The sequence below is a fragment of the Patella vulgata genome, chromosome 8 (genome assembly GCF_932274485.2).
Source record: "Patella vulgata chromosome 8, xgPatVulg1.2, whole genome shotgun sequence".
Taxonomy (NCBI): domain Eukaryota; kingdom Metazoa; phylum Mollusca; class Gastropoda; family Patellidae; genus Patella; species Patella vulgata.
In genome coordinates this window covers 30667503-30690402 of record NC_065886.2, presented here as the reverse complement: position 1 = coordinate 30690402, position 22900 = coordinate 30667503, and the positions used below count along the sequence as shown (strand labels likewise).

The following is a 22900-nucleotide window of genomic DNA, read 5'->3' as shown; positions in this document are numbered from 1 at the left end:
AACGAACGTAATTTCTAAATCTGCTGTAATAACCAAGAAGCTTAATTTCACTGCTATTCAAAATCGTCAACAATAAATTTTTTACGGCTGTAATAGTTGATAGATTTGTAGAGAATTGCACGTGCCATGGCTATTTATAGTATCATACTGTCAGAAAGTTGGTCTCGGCACGGCGAATGTGTACGCTTCAGTGGTAGTCTCGAACTATCAGCGGTGGACTTTATTTCTGTAGAGCACATGGGCCACCCTAACAAGGGTAAAAGAACTCTAGGCTGCATACGGAGGAACCTCAAAGAGTGCACAGCTGCAGTGAAAGCCGCCATGGTAAGACCATCACTGGAGCATCTACAAATACGTATACAACGACTTCCACAGCAGAACACCAGAATGTGTCACTAAGATGATGAAAGACCTCCACTGGGAACCGCTAGCAGCCACTTTTGTAAATAGTTTTAACCGCCACACCCTGTTTCAAACTGTACATAGTCAACTTGTTAAGCTGTGTGCCATCACCATGCCATACCTTTCATTGGACTATTTGTGGTCTGGGCGGATCCCAGTTCAGTACACAGAAGAAGAAGAAAAAACAGCCTTGCAAAATTGAAAAAAAGGACCATCATTAACTCTTATGGGTCCATAGCAAGTATTCAAACGTAGAAAACAGACCATGTAAGGTGTTCTGGAACGTCTTGCATAACATTCCTAACAGTATGGATATACAGAATGACAAATATTACCTTTAAGAATTATACAGTGAGATTCGCTAAATCCTAGATCTTTGAAGGCCAAATAAATGATATAATATTTTTTGCTGAAGTCATCTTTGGTTGTATTCAGTAGGGATAGAGTTATCTGCCCATCTCCATCACCTTCTGTTTTATTAAATTCAATTCTCTTTCCTCCATTATCTGTCAGTTTTGGTGTAAACGTTTCGTTATGCCAATGTCCTATGTCATATTCTGCATTAGCCTTTAAAGCATGAAACAACACAGATAGTAGTAAGAAAAAATTGTTCTTTAAAGCGTGGTTATTTTAGATGTAGAGCCGCAGTGCATGGCTTAGTGCGTAAGACGTTTTCTCGCTAAACTTGGCGATCTCATGTTCGATTCCGAGAGAAAGTTTCCCTTTCAGTGGTCCGGGACGGAGGGTCTGGTAAGGGACAACATTGTCGTTCGAAACCGATGTTCCATATACACATTGGCGTGCACGTAAAATTATCCTTGGCAGTTGGATTTTGAAATAAGAGTAGATTGTAGCGCCGCTGTCCGGGCAAATAATCCGCATACCACACTACAAAGGTATGCATGGCTTCATTGGCCCGATTGGAACCCCATTTTATTTCATTTCTTTTAGATGTATTCCTGATACAAATGAAATTAAAATACAAGGAAACGTGATAGTCGTCATATTAGATTAATCATGAATTAACAAAAATTGATTTAAAGGAGCCCAGACGCTAACTCAATATCATCCATTGTCTTCTACATGGCTAACATGACTTTTTGGTCATTTGAAATCAACATTGACGTTGTTATCTAACCGTGAAAAGATGGTTTTCTGATATCCATTTGTAATGAAGCGACTCGAGGAACGGGACTAAACATACCGCATAGGAGATCTAGAATAATACCGGTGTAGACTGTAATAACCAGACGCCAAAGACTGACATTCAATTTGGACTCTTCGCGTATTTCAACGAATATAAATGATTAGAAATTATAGTAAAACAGAAACGATTGAATGTAAATCAGTTTATATACATTCATAATATATTATTATATGCGTTGCGACCCATTTGTGTAGACTGTAATAACCAGACGCCAAAGACTGACATTCAATTTGGACTCTTCGCGTATTTCAACGAATATAAATGATTAGAAATTATAGTAAAACAGAAACGATTAAATGTAAATCAGTTTATATACATTCATAATATATTATTATATGCGTTGCGACCCATTTGTGTCCGTTTCTAGGTGCCAAAGAATAATGATTTAGCTCCTTTGTGTAAGACAGTCTAATCATACTTACTCTTGCTTATAATTATTCCAGAAGCAATATATTTTAAGTTATAATATATATTGACATACCGGTCCATTTTGAACACTAGAACGTCTAAATCTAACCCACAACACAGGGAATGCATATCGAAAATGCCAAACAAATTTTACATCTTCTGTAGGTCGACTTTTAACCACCATGGTATCGCTATAAATATGTGGTACTGAAATATAAAATAATTAGTTTCATTTCCAGTTATATCGAAATGGTAAATGGTTTTACTTTTCTGAAAATAAGTATTAGGCTCTAAGCTACCCACGTAACCCTCGATTCACCAAATTAAATACGCAGAAATATGTATTACATGCGTGTCAATTTATGGAAAAACACAAAGTTTGTGGGATCTAAAATCGACTTAACTATGCTTTTCGCTGCAAAGTTACTACATGTTTAAACGCGTCTGAAGCTAGATCAATAAGGGCGTTAACTAATTATCCCGCGCCGAACGAAGTTTCCGGAGCATATCTCATAAACAGCATCACCACAAGTACTAGTCAAGTGCCTAGCACTAGTCAAGTACCTAGGCTATTAAAAAAGAAAATGTAATGTACAATCTTATTGAAAATGCGAGGTCCCACCTCCCTAAATTTAGCAACATCCAGACAGACAGGAAAAGTAAGAAAATTCCAAGAAAAACCCATCAAAAATAATCATAAAATTCCATTCGTTATCAAGGTTAAAATCACATCAAATATACACCTTCTTGTTCTGTGATAGCCTACACATCGATTCATAAAAACGCTATGGCACAACATTTCAGCGTCTAAAAGTTGCAAAAAGACGGTAAAAAGACGACAGTGTTATACGGACCGTTTCCGTATTAAAGCTGTTGATACGTGCTGTCGTATCCGTATGCTGTGTCACGTATGAGAAATACACACACATTGATGACGTCACACGCGAAATCCATACGCGATGCCGACCAGGAATTTACGCTTACCAAAAGTCTCTATTGAGTTATACGGTGAACGTGTACCCCGGCTAGTTACGTGCAGAATGAAATGAAAACGGATTAAATTAATTACGCGCAATTCCAGTTCAATAGAGTTGTTAACATCATAATGGGTTAAAACTTACACACAGGCACGAGCTCAATTCCAGACACGCTGTTAAAGAAAACACCATAGAAAACCTGACATTCATAAAAATGATCAAATGCATCTTTGTTGGCATTTTGTATCGTCATGATGATATTTACTTCTTGGTTTGTATTTGATTTGTTGAATTTTATTCCTTCCACTTTCGATTGAAACCCCTTTTCAAAGTTCCATATACCCAGCTGTTTTCTCTGTAATTACAGTATACATATTATTTATAGTATTAATTGTCCTTGAATGATAAGGGTTGATAACTGACCGCACCATGCGTTTAACTGTTAACGAGAAACTTAGAAGTAAAATACATTAGAAGTATCTGACATTGTAAGCCATCAATTCAAATTTAAATTCATATTGTGTATTTTTATCTAATTTGAGAACATCCACTGTGGTTATAAATATTTCTAATATATTTGTAGTTATAAATGAAGGGGAAGTACAAAATGTATTCCAATATATCATGCTAATAGGTAAAAACATGGTTCACTGAAGTGGTGTTAAATAAAGCTCAGAGTGTAATATAATTGAAAAATGCCCAATACTAGCATTGTGTATACCAACTCACCTCTTTGGTTATATTGCTATACCGAGTTAATATTATCTTGTTAGCCAACTCTGAACTGTCATATTTCCAAACTAATTTCACATCGTCTTTGATAGTTGAGTTGACTGGATTTGGAGATGACATCCATTTGAAATTGACTTCTAAAACAGAAAATGTATTTTAGGACTGAAGACTATTTTTCAGACCTTCCGGAATTTGAAAGCGGGATAAATAAAAATAAATGTTTATTCACTATTTTTATTCAATTGCTGTTTTATCTTCTGCATCATTGCAATAGGCTGACTTACATATTTAATTCATTTGCTATGGTAAAAAAGATATATTCATGTTCAGTTATTTCAACTATTATATCTGCGCCGTCGTGGGGATGATTAATTTTGGTCACGCTCTGTATCTGCACCGTGGTGGGAACACGCCGTTAATTTATTAATTTCAATAAACTGTTATAAACTATTACACTATATTCGTTTACTTATTTTATTGCTATTACATTTAACTATATTATCCAATATAATAACCTGCCATTACATTAAAATATCATAATTTATCCATTATTAAAACTCGTTGTTACATTATTAAATTATCATAATCTATCCACTATTATTACCCGTTATTACACTATTAAACTATTATAATCTGTCTATTATTATAACCTATTATTACACTTAACTATTGTAATGTATCCATTATTACAACCGGTAATCCATCCATGAAGTTCAACTTCACTCGACAAAAACTAGGTCACTTCGGAACTAACGCACGGTTCAATCTTATTTCAGGAAACCGGAAGACCCAGAGAAAACACACGAGGTTGGATAGGCGACCCTACTCCTTGTCACGTACAACCGGGGTATCTAAACCACACAAGTTGACTCAGCGCGCACGCGCTAACCATTCGGCCATCCAACCCCCCTATTACAATAAAATATCATAGTCTCTCCATTATCATACTCACATAATTGACCCCACAAATGGTTAAATTCCATTTAGTATTTGCACATATATGATGAAGCGAAATTCCATCGATCTATGCAAATGGCACACTTTACTATTTCTATTTTCTGTCTTCTCGTTTCTCTCGATAAACTATTAAACTTGTATAACCTATTGTTAAACATGTATAGCCTAATGTATAAAACTATGAAATACGATTTGTATTATTAGAGAATTGCTGACAATTCAACTTGCCTCTTTTTAAATGAACCGGTTCTTCGGTTTTCAAGCAAATGTCATTGAATGCTACCTCTATGATGTACTCATATTTAAAGTCATCAATTGTTATATTTGGCAAAGTCAAATATGCTCTGTACGTATCACCATTGCCATACTTGTGGAAGTAGCACTGTATAATTCTGCCGTCTGCTATATTAGCTTGCTGGTTACCATTTTCCCACCGAGCAAGAACTTGCTGTAATAAAAAGCTGATTTTAGTCGTGTCCTTCTTAGTCTTGAAAACATTAAGAATTTCTGTTAAACTTTCACGCTGAACTCAAAGAAAAGACGTGTGGTTCTGTTCCATAAGTCGCTTGCATGCTTATATGTAACAGTGGAAGTGGGGGGGGGGGCTCAAGACGTTTCCCGACTTGCATAGATGGCTGTCGTTATGATCTACAGACAAATGTCTGCTGAAATACAGACATGCGAATTCAATCACATATAGCTTTGCGTATGAATAGCACATCCGAAAGACCTGATTCAACACTTTAATTAAAAGCGACGTTCCCGTGACTTGATTTGACTTGACTCGGCGTCGGGGTTAACGGCCGCATAGCGGCGTTTTCTCTTAACCAATTGAACAGGAAGGTGACGAACTCTGGGAATATAATAATTAATCGTAAAAGCAATTGAGGATGAGGATTACATACCCGTATACCTGCAGCAGCTCTATATAACCGAATCGTGTCTGCTGGACGTTTTGTCACAAATTCCCAACAAAGATCGATGGTGTCTCCAACACGAACATATTTAGCTGTTACATTATTCTTCCACTGGAAATCTACAAACATAAACAAAACAGAAATAGTTTTAGGGAAGTGACATGGGTTATTAAGTTTACTTTGATATTTTTAAACAGCAGGTTTAACCGATAATAATCATTACTACCACGCCATTTTGAAAAAAAGCTATTGAAATGACTGTTTACTAAAACTACAATAACGATTCCATTTTATTCCAATTTTGTGGCTTTTACTTCTACAACAAGCGGTTGCCATGGAAGATACGCCCACATTTTGCAAGAGATGGACAGAGAACCCGCTAAAAAAATAATGTGATATTTGGTACAATCAGGGGCCTTAATCCAGACCAGGGGGATATGGTCCGATATGCGCGAATATGGACAGGATCCGAGATCTTTTAGTTATGAACATACATTTCAAGTTTCATCAAAATCGGATAAAAATTGTGACCTCTAGAGCGTCCACAACCTTCGTATTACATACTTTTACATAATTTGCGGCCATTTTGTTGGGCAGTTTCATTTCAATTTTCCCGAAATTCGAATTCAACCTTCATTGTGGTGGAATGGTGATATAAACGGTTTTGAAAATCGGAAAAAAATGTGACCTCTAGAGAATCCGCAAGCTAAAAATGCGATTTTTCGAACAATCAGGGGCCATAATCCAGGAAGTTACATGTACGTTCGGATATGCGCGATTATCAAAAAGAACCAAGATCTTAGTGTGTGACGGTGATATATTCACACGTTTTTTTTAAATCGGATAAAAATTGTGTCCTCTAAATTTTGTACAATCAAGGGCCATGATTCGAGAAGTTACGATCCGATATGCGCAAATATCAAAAGGAATCATGATCTGTGATTATAAACATGTATTTCAGCTTTCATCATAATCAGATCAAAATTGTGGCCTCTAGAGGATCTACAACCTTGATATACCACATATTTACACCATTTGCGTTATAAGAGTGGCGGCCATTTTGTCCGTCAATTTTGGTCCGATTTTCACGAAACTCAACAAACAATACGGTGTAACGGTGATATATTCGAACGGTTTTTTAAATCAGATAATAATTGTGACCTCTAGAGGGACCATGAGCTAAAACGCGATATTTCGTACAATCAGGGGCCATAATTCAGAAAGTTACGATCCGATATGCGCGAAAGGAACCATGATCGTTGGGTTATAAACATGCATTTCAAGTTTCATCAAAATCTGGTGAAAATTGTGACCTCTAGAGGGTCCACAACTTTGATATACCTTGATATACACTGTTTGCGTACGAGGGGCGGCCATTTCGTCCGGCAGTTTTGATCCGATTTTCACGAAATTCGAACTCAACCATCATTTAGGTGTAACGATGATATATTCAAGCGGTTTTTTAAATCGGAATAAAGTGTTATCTCCATAGGGTCCACAAGCTAAAAAATGTGATTTTTCGTACAAGCAGGGGCCATATTTCAGGAAGTTACGGTCCGATATGCGCGAATATTGAAAGGCACCAAGATCTTGGGGTTATAAACTTAGATTTCAAATTTCAACAAAATCAGATACAAATTGTGACCTCTATAGGGTCCACAAGCTACAAACGCGATTTTTCGTACAGTCAGGGGCCATTATCCATGAAGTTACGGTCCGATACATGCCAATATCGAAACGAACCGAGATCTTCGGGAGATAAATCTATATTTTAAGTTTCGTTGAAATCGGATAAAAATTGTGACCTGTAGAGTGTCCACAAACAATTGTGGACGGACTGGCGGACAGAGAGAGGGAGAGAATGGGGTTTAACGTCCACTCGACACAAACTAGGTCATTTCGGGACTAACACATGGTTCAATTTTTATTTCAATAATTCACTTGCGCGTAGGGGTCTTTAGCAGTGGGAGGAAACCGGAGGACCCGGAGAAAACCCACGAGGTTGGACAGGCGACCCTACTCCTTGTCACGTACAACCGGGGAATCGAAACCCCGCCAGTTGACTCAATGACAGGCCATTTTGTAATGATAAACTCATATTTTATCAGTTTGTTTTCTTTATCGATAATAAATTCATTTTTGTTCTTCAATTAAATGATGTCTGTACGTTACTTAGCCGGATTAAAATCTTGCAAATCTCAATATTTTCTAGGAAGATTGACTGAGTGTAACCGTCCAAAAATATGTTTATTCAAATCTTCCGATTGTTTTTGGTTGCTTTAGTCAAAAGCAGAGAGTAATCTCCCTTCGTAATTATATTTGGTGTAACAATTATTAGTATATTAAGTTGTGATTTGAAGTGGGCGTTAGCCCTTGTACATACCCGTGACTATGAGATTAATGTCTTCATGTTTAGAGCCAATCGTGATTCTGTAATACCCGGCATCCTTCATTTCAAGTTCTTTTATAGTTAATATTACATTCCTTGGAGTTCTTTCAAGCCAGTATTTCTTAATATTATTATCCAATTGTTCTTCTTTTGAGTTTTTTATCTATTACATATTAAAATATTTGAATACAATTTGTTGATTCTATGAGCTATTTTTAATTTTCAGGATATACATGGACGGTACCTGCGACCAGGTGCAGACAAACATAAAACTTTCTCAACATAAAAGGAGGGTTGGGTGGTCTAGTGCTTTAAAGCGTGCGCGTGAAATCATAAGATCTGTCGCTGAGTCAAGTCGCGTGGTTTCGATTCCACTCAGCGACATTGTTTAGAATTACTGTCCGGGTAAGTCATTGTCAAAAGCGGAAATAGAGCAACACAATTGAATTATATAACATACGCCTATAAAAGCATTTAACCAATTTGTCGTTTATGTGTTAGATTTTTAAAAAAAAAGGTTCGCTTACCTTGGCGATTGACATTCGGTAGTCTTTTTCAGGCGATTCCCAAATTAGATCTGCGTCACAGCCAACTACTGATGATACAGATTGTTTTGTGTCGGGGAATCGATTTCCTCTGACCTGGTTACCTATATTTATACAAAAACATAAACGTTTACATTGTAACACTGGGGTGTTACCATGACATAAAGCAAATATTTAAAATGATAAATTCATGGGCTAGCATATTAGCTATAAATAGTTGGAAATAGGTATGTTAGAAAACCAGGTTTTGTCAGATACATTCCTATTGTTCCCTTCATTTTGCCCGGCACAAATTATTTTTATTGTTTTATTGATGATCTTTCCCGGCCATCACCGGGATCAAACGAGAGCCAACGTCTTTCTTAGCGATACACAGCAACCCCCAAAAGACAGCTATTTATCAAAGTCCTTTTTATGAAATTGGGGTTTAAAGGACAATGTTGATAGACCTGTTTAAACACATTCCAGATATAATTTTAGCACAGGGATCTTTCTTACGGATCAACCGTAGAAAAGATCTCTGTGTTAAGATTATATTTGGAATTTGTTTTAACCACATATGTAATATTGTCTGATACCAATATTGTGCTACAAGGTCCTAAATACGGGCACATGGCATGGTGTATACTAGTAAAGTCTGATTAGAATACATACCTTTAAATAAAAATATTGACATTGTCAAATAAAGAACAGAAACCATTCCCATAACTATGGGCGATAAACTGTAATAAAATAAAAAAAAATGTTTAATTTTCTTTCATCTTCCTTCATCTTTTTCTGGAGTAGGGTGGATAAAATACAGTTATGCTTACCTTTTCTACAAGACCTGATACGTATGTATTACTATTAAAGGTATGATCGCAAACAAACATTACCGTAACTATGTAGTTAAAAGCTATTTGTTCATTTCTCTCTTCGCCATTGTAAATTGTTACTACATTATGTATGTTCAATTGAAAATATGCTTGCATTTCTTTAATTCCACAGAAGTCTCTTTCAATCTATGGATACAAAGCGAATTACGAGCAAACAATTATGCGTGACAAAACATATTACTCAATCTAGCTGTTAAGTAACTATATTGTGAACTGATATTGGCATGTGTCTAAAAATGTATTTGAAATGAGCTAAATCGCTAATATTTTGGACTTAGACATTGACACAAATGGGTCGCAACGCATATAATAATGTAATATGAATGTATATAAACTGATTTACATTCAATCGTTTCTTTTGTTACTGTAATTTCTGATCAGTTATGTTCTCAATCGAATGGCAATCTCTAGCGTCTGGTTATTCCAGTCTACACCGATAGGATTTATTGCGCATGCTCTCCAGATAAGAATATGACGTCATAACTTATGGAATATATCTAGCCTCCTTCTTCGAGTCCCTTGTCACAAATTGCACTAAAAAGCAATATGGTACACGATTCGTGTCCCAATGGTAAAATGTTTATTTTGTCTTAAATATTGGATATCAGAAGCGCATCTTTTCCCGGTAAGATCACAACATCAATGTTGATTTAAACTGACACATAATTCGTGTTTTCAGTGTCGAAGACTTTGGATAATATTGAGTTAGAGACTTAGCTACTTTAATATATTTAGACTACCTAGATATCAAGGAAAAGTGGCGATAAATATTAAGTTTAATTATGAAGTTTAATTATTTTAATTGCTGTGCAAGTACCATTATAGCGTTTATCTTAAACAGTACATGGACCAGCAGTGTGAATCGATCATTCAGCCCCTTTGCAGTCACCCATACCATTCACTCGGCAAACCTCGGCAGATTCCGGTACCCTACATCTAGCATTAGATGTAGGGCACTGGAATCTGTTGAGGTTTGCCGAGTGCCATACCACTGGTTCCAGTTTGCAAACGTGTATCTTCTTCAGACTCGAATGGTCTAAAGCGTGCGTCTATTATTGAGGTAAGTTGTATGGATCACAATACGCATGTTCGTTACACGCAGCAGCGACCCCTACGTGCAATCGAAATTGTACAAACTTTTCGTCCCGAGATGACCAAGTTTATGTTGAGTGGACATTAAACCCGATTTATATTACTCACTCTCTCTACAAATTCCAGGCATAAGACACCAAGGTGTGTTTGTCGTTTATAAATTACGATAAATAGAATTTTTTTTTTTATATCAAAAAATATCAAAACAAGTAGATAATGTAAAAAAAGAACGAGTTGAAGATTTTATTTACCACCCAACCTTTTTTACACGTATGGTTCCTTTCTATGACCAATAAAATTCATTTAAACTAATATTTCCTAGGAGATATCGCTCAGTAGAATATGAAAGTTATTGCACAAGCAATATCTACGCTCTGTTCAGATGACTGCGATCACTGTAGAAATTCAAGAAACAATGAAGTCCGTGATCAGCCTAGCTGTATATATACCCGTCAGAGTCCAGTCGCGTAGCTCAGACCGTGATCACCCTCGATCCAGATCGCGAGAGACATCGCGACCACAATCGTATCCTAACGCAAATGGGGGCATCGGTTCCTGGTGATCGTATCCAAGCGTATCCGAACGTATCTACACGGCCAGATTGTGAAGTCTATATCGGAACATATCTGATCGTATATGAACGGGATACCAGATCGTGTCATCAGAAATCGACCATTGGTGATCATATCGCATTGAATCGCACTAAATTATACGAGAACGCATCGACTTCCATCCCCTCGTTGGGGGGGGGGGGGGGGGTGGCTGAATGGTTAGCACGTGCGCGCTGTATCATAAAGTCTGTCATTTGAGTCAACTGGCGTGGTTTCGATTCCCCGGTTGTACGTGACAAGGAGTAGGGTCGCCTGTCCAACCTCGTGGGTTTTCTCCGGGTCCCCCGGTTTCCTCCCACTGCTAAAAACACCTACGCGCAAGCGAATTATAAAAATAAAATTGAACCATACGTTAGTCCCGAAATGACCTAATTTGTGCCGAATGGACGTTAAACCCCATATCTCTCTCTCCATCCCCTCGTATCCAAATGTGAAATTTTAGAGAAGTAAACAAAAATACTTCGATCAGCCAAGAGCGGCCAATCGTCGTGTGAACCTTGTATTACCAACGCTTGTATGGGTGGATATTGAATTTTCGTCTCATCCCAACGACTGAACGCTTTCCATTTCCAGACTGTCTGTTGTCCTGCACCACTGCCAAGGGGAATCTAGGCCAGATTGCAAAACTCTAGTCTAGTGTGTATATATGTATATATATATTTATATATATATTTACCTAATAGACGATCGATCGATTGTTTAAACTTCCTCCATTCTCTTCTAATCTGCCCAGCATATATTTAAACTTCTTACCAGTAAAATAACTACACTGACTAATAAATAAATGTCTTGATTTGTTGTATATAATATACAGGTAAAGAATAGAATAAATAGGTAAATAAATACACAATGGAGTCAAACTATTATAAGAAAACCTACCTTGTCGTTGTTTTGTAAAAATACACGTCAGAAATTATGGCTTATAAATGATATTCAATTACTGCCATGGTATCGAAAGCAGAGTAGAAAACGTGCAATGAAATAATAAAAGAATTCATAACCAAAAATCAACGCGAATTTTTAAATACATAATGCTCACAGTAAAAAACTTACATGCTGTTTAAATATTTGTGCTATAGTTACGACAGAGTATAACATAATCATATACAATGTGATATTGTAACAGGCATATAATACGTACATGTATTCATTCGCTTCTTTATTAATTTCTTCCTTCATATAATGTTCAATGTGTTGTTTTTATGACTTTATTTAAATTTTAACAGATTTCTTTTAATACCAATTATACCTGAAGCAATTAATCTTGTATGATTACATGGTTGGTAATCGACGGTGGACAGCCGATTAAAATAGTTTTAATTGTATGCTAAGAATATTCCTTATTACTTCCATTATTTGAAATTTCATATTTATATTTTACCTACATTTAATTTGTAAATTGTGTAAATTGTGTTAATCCCGAGATATTATCTTTAAAGGGACCATCTCGATTTTAACAGTCTCAGAAATAAAAGTCCGCGTACGTATGAAATTTAAGCGCAAAATATAGAGGAATGGATATTTACCTTGTCTCAAAATTTCAGCTCAAAATATTGAGTCGTTTGAACATGAACGTCACACCGCTTATCCCGACACGTAACCCTTTTAAGATTTCGGGTCAATTGTTTCGTTGGGTGACCTGATAATCTATTGCCGTTCCTTTAGAGTTTTATACAGTGCATGACCCACGTGCTGTACTTGATAACGAATGGTAAATTTCACCTACATGTTATTTTTATAAAATAATACACTTTAGGACACCGGTCACAAACGGGTTTAAGTTGTTTGAAACCGTATGAGTTAGTTGCTCGGGCCTAAGGTAGGGGATTTTAAGGGCTTTTAACACAAAATTAACCAGTTTTAATCTCCAAAATATAATCGAGATTGGCCCTTGAAATACCGATTGTACATTCATTCAAAATTCCAGGTTTTATTCTCTTTCCCCAGGACAGTCACTCTGCCTGATGGAGTTGCTGTTTTGTGTATATGACATTTGATGTTTCCGGTTTAAAGGATAATTCCAGTGTATATTTATTACCGTAGATTATGACGTCTACAATGTAACACACTCAACCCTAGGATACAAATGGGGATTAACGTCTTTTGTTATATGGTCACGCGTGCATTTGATCATTTGAAAAAATATTAAATATAGATATTGTCATTGCATTACTGTACAAAACGAGAATGATCATATTTCAACTGGATCCCGGAGTCCGTTCACAACAAAGAGAGAGAGAGAAAGAAATGGGGTTTAACGTCCAATCGACACAAAATAGGTCATTTCGGGACTAACATATGGTTCATAATTTATTTCCATAATTCGCTTGCGCGTAGGGGTCTTTAGCAGTGGGAGGAAACCGGAGGACCAGGAGAAAACCCACGAGGTCGGACAGGCGACCATACTCCTTGTCACGTACAACCGGGGAATCGAAACCACGCCAGTTGTCTCAATGACAGACTTTATGATACAGCGCGGAGGTGCTAACCATTCAGGTCTCAATTTATAATAATATCAAAAGACGTATGCGTCACAAAGAAGTTTTATGAATGTGTTTTGTATATGAATCAATGACACATAAAGCTAGTCTATGCCTTTATTCTATGCATGCACAATGTGCAACTGATAAGGAACAATCAACGAATAGTAAACGCTCGTATATGTCTACAGTACAAAACACAGTGTCGTTAGATATGTGTAAATATGTTCACATATTCATATAACTAACACTTAATTAAATTTATGTCAACTTTAGTCTCGGAGACTGTGTTTTAATCCAAAGGGATAATTTTAACCTAATTCTTGCTATAAAACCGTCGCCGTTTAAGTTATATGTTTTATAGCGTATTATCTACTAAAGTGAGCCAAGGTGGCACAGTGAACACGTTAGCCCGCCAACCTTGAGGTCCCGTGTTCGACCCCGCGTTTGATGCACGTTGCATCATGAGATCTGTCATAGGGTCACGTGGTGTGGTTTCGATTTTCCACTGGGATCGCCTGTCCAACCTAGTGGGTTTTCTCCCGGTCCCCCGCTTTCCGTCCACTGCTAAAGATCCCTACGGGTAAGTGAATTGAACCATATGTTAGTCCCGAAATGACCTAGTTTGTGTCGAGTGGACGTTAACCCCCCCCCCTCTCTCTCTCTCTCTCTCTCCCCCTCTCTCTCTCTCTCTACATAGCGCGAGCTAAACCGCGTTTTGTTATCCATGTTGTGAAGATAGAAGTTACATATTTATTGCATTGTATTGACAAATCGCGTCTACAAGGGAAGCGGAGGCTTATTTATTTCGGCGATCTAGTCATGTTTAAAACATATTGTTCATTAAACTATTTGGCAGTTTGAAGTTGAATCGATTTTCGTTATTCGCCAATAACAAATAACGAATGATGAGGTAGCTCACCACGTTATTTGCAAATGACGAGAGATATGCTACCTCGTTATTCGTTATTCAACTTGTTATTCTGGATTCACATACGGAGGTGTTCAGGCAGATATTTCAGGATTTAATTAAAAACGATAATAAGACAACAATAGAATGGTGGATTGCAAAGTATCCTCTAGCAGTATAAAACTGGTTAAATGACGTACAATCAGTAAATAAACCAGATTGTTATTCAAGCGGTGGTCTGGCTTGTTATTAACTTGTTGCTTGGTTATTCGTTATTCAACTTATTATTCGGGATTCAAATATGAAGCTAGTCATCACTAGAATGATGGGTGCCAAGTATCCCGAAGTAGCAAAACGACTTTTAGACGAAAAACTGTCCACATTATTAAAGCAGCGAATAACGAGCAGTTTGTTATTCATTTTTCACCTCGTTATTCGTCATTCACATATAAAGGTGTTCAAGTATCTTTATTGGGGCTATTTCAGGATTTAATTAACAATAGGATAATGGATTGCAAAGTAACACAGCTGTATAAAACTGGTTAAATGACGTATAGTCGATAAATATACCAGATTGTTATTCAACCGGCGAATAACGAATAGCAAGGTGGTCTGTCTCGTTATTGGCACACTGCCTCGTTCTTCGTTTTTTCTTATTCAAATTGTTATTAGGGATTCAATTATGAAGCATAAAACACATCAAAACGACTTCTAGACGAAAACAATCCAAATTGCTATTCAAGCAGCGAATAACGAGCTGTCTGTTATTCGTTTTTCACCTCGTTGTTCGAGATTCACATATGAAGGTGTTCGGGTATCTTTAATGGGGATATTTCAAGATTTAATTAAGAACGATAACTAAACAACATTAGAAAAATGGATTGCAAAGTATCTCCTAGAAGTATAACGAAAAACGATTCAATTTCACACTGCCAATATATTTTATTATAGACTTGTCCCGTACTGTATTATCATTACTATACTTTAACTGTGAACAATATGAAGATACTAATCTGTATTACAGTTATCATAGATTTGCTTGGAAAAGTTGGTGAGTGTTACAGATGCATTATGTAAGAGCTATTTTGGCCTCAAATATTATATAAATTATTATAAAAATCATAATGATCTTTCTAGACTATCGGGTGACCGAGATTTAAATGGATATAACACGAATGCCATTTGATAATTTAATTTCAAAATGATTAATCGATGCTTAGTCTCAGTTGTCAACTACCATATACAATATATACTACAACCTCAAACACCGATAATAAAGTATATTGAATCATAATAAAGTATATTGAATCAAATGTTCAATATATTCAATTTGCATTATATATTTTAGCAAGAAATGCCAGCCCTTTATCTAAATCTTGCATAACACACATTTAATATATATAAACCAATTATCTTCAGCTATTTTAGCCAGTATAGCTAATTATTTTATTATTTCAAGTTCAATGCGCGGTATTCCACATGGGTCTGTGTTAGGGCCATGACATCTAATGGTATGTGCAAATGAATAAATAAAATTATTGTTTCAGTATCTCTAAGAATATCTAATTTATTGTAGAATTAAATACAAAAATGCAAGAAAAATGCTTTAGAAGTAGTATAAGGTGTTCCACAAATAGTTTATGCTTCTTGTGGATGAGAAGGGTGGTACTAGGTCATTCTTAACCATCTGGTACCACTTTCTTTTATTTGAAAAGTTCATAGTTTCTGTTTTTCTTTATGTCTTGCGATGCAACTAGAAGACTATGACACATCTAAGGGTAACGTATCGCTTGTCGTGGGCTGTACCGTCCAATATGGATTCTACATGTTCCGGTATGGTATTATTTTTACCTAACCCCCGTAAAACCAAACTGGCTCGTTAGTCTGGAGGTCTCTAGTTCATTGGTCAAGAATGTTTCACTGAATTTCCGGCGCGGTTTCGCCTTGTCAGTGCCTGTGTCTAGTCTTTTGGGTGGGACGAAAAACAGGGGTTCCGTGTACACATTGGCCTGCACGTAAAATAACCCTTTATAGTAATTAGGGAGCTAGGTTCAGGATGTTTACAAAATCGCGTACAAAATTTCTAACATGCTAGATGAGTGGACAGCGGTGCCCGAAACTCTGAACCTTGATTCATTAGATGCGTGTCCTATTTCGAGTTTAATTCGACTTTTGCGTACAAAGATCAACTTTCGTCGACCAAACTCAGATGTCGCCAAAACCACTGCTTAGGAAAACCCTGACCCTTCATTCCTTTCTCCCTTAAGAACACTCCAAACAAAATGGGTGGGGGTGGTCAAAGGTGAAATGACCAAAACTGACGATTTTAGTCAACTACAGGCTACAAATATTATCCTACCTGCCTTCCTTAAGCCTTTTTTCCACTAGGCGAATTTTTTCGCGCGAAGCGAATTTTTTCGAGTACAGGCATACGCAGTATAATTTCAGGCGGCGCCACACTTTTTCCTGGCTCTTTTCTCTGGGAAAAAGTGAGTTCGACCAGTTTCTACTTTCCAGCCGCGAAAACGGAGCATGCCAATCAGAATTCCGTAAACTCTCACGTGGTAATACAACTCACGAGGCCAAGGCCACCCCATTCTCGTTTCTCCCCGCAAACAAAATGGCTGAACTGAACATTTTTCTTCTAAACCAAAATGTTAACCAATCTTACCTTTAACAAGAGTAAATATGTCAGATTAAAAGCAGCAGCCATTGTGGAAGTTCAGGAAGGAAACCTTTCGCGCCAACTCTGCTATGAAACAAAGGATGATCGAAACAATCGCTTGTGTAGTGGAAAATACAAGCGCGATTGCTCGAAATCTTTCGTAGCGAAAAAAATCGCCTAGTGGAAAACAGGCTTTAGGCTTGATACTGTTGGTCTTACTTGTTCGTTCAGTTCCCGCATTTTTCTTTCTTTATATAACTATATTTCACGATATTTCTGTCCGCCCATCTTTCCATACCGCAAAAATTCGTGACAAACGGTTCAGCCGTTTTTGCAAATATTGTCTAATCCTGTGCTGGCTCGTTATTCGGAATTTGAGAATAACGAATAACGATCGTATAGGGGTAAGTGAACGTTGGGTGGCCGACTAGCAAGGAGACGACCGTTTGTCAAGCGAGTAGAGTGTTGACAGGTTTGTCGGAGTGCATGGGGCAGTCCTCTCCTGCAATCACCTGCCTGATGGTCGAATCCCGAATAACGAGCCAGCACATTATTTGGGATTCGAGATTCGGCAGTAATCCACCACTCATGAGAATTTCAAAAATGAAAAACAATTAAATATTGTTAATTTACTTATATTGTTATCAAAATATTATATCTATGCATGTAAGATAAAGAAAAATGTTCCGAATTCCAGAAGTTATATTTCATACGTCGAAAAGAAAATTAAAATAATATACAACTCATTAGATAGATACAACATCTTGAAAATTAAACTTGAAATTAGTTAAACATACATTATGCAAGAGCTAAATCTGTCTATTGCAGGTCTTTCTTTAGGCCTGAAATGTTTTCTAAATTATTAATTAGACATTAATTAACCTATCCAGACCATATTCAACTCTAGATGGCATCGCTAGCCTGCGATCCTTAGTGGATTATGAGCCGATTTACTGCCTAACTCTCCTTCACGATTTAACGATGACATGGATAATCGAGACTTGCTGTTTATCCTACTGACTTTAGTAATGATGATCGAGGCTAGGCGGAAATTTCAATCGCTTAGTTCTCGGTTTATAGTGATCAATTTGAATGAAATTATCAGCAAATTCGCTTGCACGTAGGGGTCTTTAGCAGTGGGAGGAAACCGGAGGACCCGGAGAAAACCCACGAGGCTGGACAGGCGACCCTACTCCTTGTCACGTACAACCGGGGATTCGAAACCACGCCAGTTGACTCAATGACTGGTCTTATGATACAGCACGCACGTGCTAACCATTCGGCCATCCACCCCCCCCCCCCCCCTACATTACGAGAAGGTTTAGAGTGTGTACACAGTCTATACATTAGTATCTGGCGTGTCCACCGCGAGTGTCAATAACAGCAGCGCAGATTCTGAACATGGAGCGGACCAGGCGATTGATGAACGCCATTGGCACCTGGAACCACACTCTCAGAAAAGCCTGGCGCAATCCATCGGCTGTGTTTGGTCTCGGTACGACGTTATTAAGTCTCCTCTGAATTTCAACCCAAAGATGTTCGATCGGATTTAAGTCCGGGCTAAGGGCTGGCCAGTGCATAACGTGAACACCGTTCTGTCGTAGAAAGTCCCGAGTAACTCTGGCGGTGTAGGCTGGAAAACGTTGTTTCGATGACGTGCAAAATGTGGTATGATGTGGGGCCTTAGAGCTTGATCGATGTAGCGCACTGCTGTGATGTTGCCTCCTCTCCCTGAATTAAGATTTTGGAACACCACAGGACCCACTCTCTGGTTCAGGCAGATTCCACCCCAAACCATTATGCTTGGACCTCCCCATGACTCATTCCATGACACATTGGTCAGAATAACGCTGGCCACGTCGACGCCATATTCTGGTTCTGTCATCTGCAGTTGATACGCAATACCGACTCTCATCTGTGAACAGAAGAGTTCTCTACTGCCTGTGTCGCCAGTTCTGGTGTTGTTGTTTGGCAAACTTAGACGTTCACGTCGATGGCGAGGGGGGGATCGGTCCACGGTAAGGTCTGCGGCAATGGATGTTCTATGGAAGACCAAACAGCTCTTTATTCAGTGTTCTTAATTCTTAGTTCTTAATTCATAGTCCTTAAATCTTATTTCTTCATTGGTTTTCGTATTTCGACATTTGTACACTGAAATTAACATTATTTGTTTTACAAATCAGACATTTGTCATATCAGATTTGTTAAATGTATTTTAGTTTAATTTGATTTTATTTTAATATAAAAACAGAATTGATTTTAGTAAATCAAAAAAAATAATCTACATTTACATTTCATCATAGACATACAACGAAAAACAAATCTCGAACAACAAATTTCTAAATACAAATCTCCAAATACAAATCTTGCAAAACATTTCTCCAAAAACATTTCATCAATAACATTTCTCCAAAAAACATTTCTCGAAATTCATCGAACCGGAACATTATGACGACATAAGCGGAAATCAACTTCGTATACAATAAGTCATCATACAACAAAGGAGAATCTCACTGTCATATATACAAAGTTTATGTAAGTTAGCATGTAACATCCCTACCTACCATTAGAAAGTCTAATGGTATTATATAAATACACTTAAAAAGTGATATAACTGTTATTGAAATAATAATGTATGAAATGATTTTGTCCATATGTATTCAAACAAGCCAACAGTGGGGATGATGTCCCCACCAAAATCCTAAAATAAATAGATGACACATGTAATAAAATATATATATATCTAATAGCAAACAGTTCATTTGTTATATTTTGTGTGAATTTACTAATCGATTGGAGCCAGTAACATTTTCCATGTCATAAATCAATTTTTTTTCACAATAAGTTCCCAATGTGTGACCTTAATCGCCAATATCTCTGACCAGACACCTAAAACACAAAACAAAATATTCTTTAAAGCGAGAATTTCATTTTTCTAAGAAAGTCAAAACATAATTATTTCTATGTTTTTTGCTCAATAGGTTATCAACTCGCTATTATACGACCATGGGCATTATTTCTCACCCTTAAAAATCATTGACACATGAAATAATAACACAATTACCTCCCTTGTTTTCCTATTGCCCCCATGCATTAGCTACCTTCAAACGTTGGAATTTGAAGTTGAAAATAATATTTTGCCAATTTCTCAGCTGGCAATATGACTTATAGGATTAATAGGATTATTCTTTAACCATCTATTTTAAGGCTTTATGTTAGAAATTTTAAAAATATAACTTAAAAATATAAAATTGCAGCTTTAATAAACTTCCTTATTGCCCCAAATGCCTTTCAATTATATAAATCAAACGAGTAAAACCTATTTGATTTCGTGTTTATGGGAATGATCTAAAGTGTTATTTCACTTATTCACGGGGGACACTCTATACGATTAAACTTTTATTTCAAAAGATTGAGCGGAAGTCGGCATTTGCAATAATTTTATTTGAATTTTTGGCTATGTCGATGAGGCACACCTCTGAAACTGACTAGTCTAGTCATGTTTGTTTTTTGTTGTTTTTGTTTTTTTTTTTAAAAAAAGGGCTTTATTTCCCAGCAAAAATATATTCATTAGAGAGAGTGCCAAGGTTGGGGCCTCATTCTCTTTACAAGATGTAAACATAAATATTATTAGTTTTGCAGAAAAATAAACTTTTTATTATTATATAGAACCACACTCCACTGTCTTGTTGTAAATGGATTTAGATTACTAAGGCAGCTTTATTCTATTAATAATTTATTCAATCTCCAAGAAGATTCCATATTTTTGTCAGAATTATCACTCCTTTGTAAGTAATATGTTTTTATTTCATTTTTTTTCTTTTAGCATATTTTTAATAGCTTTGATTTCCAGTGATGCATGTTTAAATTTAGTTTTGTAAATAAACAATTTCACATTTATAATTACCCAGTTAACCATATTACATATTGTAGTTTTGTCAAGTATTAATGGTTTTCCTGTGATTTTACTAATCCATGAGAAAATTTCTTTCCAAATTTTTAGTACTTTTGGACATTCATACATTAGGTGCTCTAGTGTTTCAGGTATCTCACAACAATAAGTGCATTGCGGTGAATCTATAAACTAGTTTCTATATAGGAAGGTGTTAGTAGTGAGGGTTCTGTGTATAATTTTTTTACTAAAACCATTGAAAGTGTTTATCACTACAGCATTTAAAGGGGGTCAGATAGTGTCTTTTCCAATCAGTGTGTGTTATGTAGACACCTTTCTGTCTAAATTTATTTTGAGATTTTGGACGATGTACTTTTTGTAGTTTTTTTACTTCAGAAAGCTGTACAGTTTAAAAAGCAATATTGGGGATTGGATGATTACATATGTATGTTCTATATTAAGTTTGTTGTCGAATTTTTTTATTGCTTGCAACAATGACTCATGTTTCAGAAAGTTGCTTTTTATGGCAAATTTTTGAATAATTTGTTTATAACCAAGAAATTGGTTATTATTATCTTTTAATTCTTGTATGAAATTTATGCCTTCAATGCTTTATGTATTATAATGAAATGGTTGATTGTATATTGTTGTATCTTTATTATACCAGACATTTGTACAATTGAAGTCGGCCATGTTTTTTCGGTTTCATTATATTCTGTAGCAATGACCAGTTTTGTAAGACATCTCTCTAAATATGATTTGTAATATGTTTTTTTAACTTTTTTCCAATAAAGATATTTCCATATTTTATTAATTCGCTTATTGTTGTTTTTACTATGCTTTTAAACAATTTTGTCCAGGTAGCATTGGATTTTAGTAATTTATTTATCCAAGATATTTTTAAAGAGGCAGTAAAGTTTAAAATATTAAACATGTTAAGTCCACCTTCCGTTATTGGTAGACATACGGTATCTCTGCAAATTTTGTCAGGATCAGGTTTCTTGTTCCATATAAACTTAAAAAGTATTAATTAGATTTTAAAGGTACACATGTGGTGGGGAGGGAATTGTGCAAAGTCAATGTATCAATTTTGGTAATGCCAGTGTTTTGATAACCGTTATTTTCCCAATTACTGTAAGTTTTCGGCACTGCCAAATGTTTAGTAGGTTTTGAATTTCTATCATAGTTATTTTTAATCATTTTGTCTATGTCTACTGAAAAATGTACTCCTAATAAAATGAAATTTGTTTCTTCCCAATCTAATTTTCACCTTGTATGATGGTATACCTCTTGATATTTCTTACTGCCGATCCAAATCACTTTTGTTTTGTAATAGTTAATTTTTAGGGGGATTGGATGACCGAATGGTTAGCACGTGCGCGCTGTATCATAAGGCCTGTCATTGAGTCAACTGGCGTGGTTTCGAATCCCCGGTTGTACGTGACAAGCAGTAGGGTCGCCTGTCCAGCCTCGTGGGTTTTCTCCGGGTCCTCCCGTTTCCCCCCACTGCTAAAGACCCCTACGCGCAAGCGAATTATTGAAATAAAAATTAAACCATATGTTAGTCCCGAAATGACTTAGTTTGTGTCGAGTGGACGGTAAACCCCATTAAAAAAAAGTTAATTTTTAGGCCTGAACGGATTGTAAAAAAGTCTAAAGTTTCCAGTGTTGCCGCTAATGACTCTGGATAACCATCAAGCATGAATGATGTATCGTCCGCGTATTGTGTTAATAGGTATTCCTCGCTATAGTTATTTCTTTTATATTTTTTGAATTTCGAAGTAATTTAGACAGTAGCTCTGCGCGTATAAAAATATATATGGTCTCAGGGGATCGCCTTG

General features: G+C 36.4%; 1 protein-coding gene across 1 annotated transcript; it reads right to left on the bottom strand.

Moving 5' to 3' along the window:
- Window positions 1-375: 375 nt before the first annotated feature.
- LOC126830611 (uncharacterized) lies at window positions 376-11874 on the bottom strand. The gene is made up of 10 exons (XM_050561012.2): window positions 11789-11874; window positions 9189-9256; window positions 8517-8638; window positions 7984-8152; window positions 5589-5719; window positions 4912-5131; window positions 3724-3863; window positions 3139-3349; window positions 2091-2224; window positions 376-969 (listed from the first exon to the last, which is right to left on the bottom strand). The coding sequence occupies exons 2-10, from the start codon at window positions 9238-9240 to the stop codon at window positions 703-705; spliced, it is 1446 nt and encodes a 481-aa protein (XP_050416969.2). The 5' UTR covers window positions 9241-9256; window positions 11789-11874; the 3' UTR covers window positions 376-702.
- Between the last annotated feature and the right edge of the window lie 11026 nt (window positions 11875-22900).

Bases quoted from the DNA above. Each gene is read 5' to 3' on its own strand.
- LOC126830611 (XM_050561012.2), bottom strand. From the start codon at position 9,240: ATGGGAATGGTTTCTGTTCTTTATTTGACAATGTCAATATTTTTATTT. The intron at 8,153-8,516 runs GTAAGCGAACCT...AATATGTAATAG, and splicing joins ACCGAATGTCAATCGCCAAG to ATAAAAAACTCAAAAGAAGA. The intron at 2,225-3,138 runs GTAAGTTTTAAC...TTTATATTTCAG, and splicing joins AATTGAGCTCGTGCCTGTGT to TACCACATATTTATAGCGAT.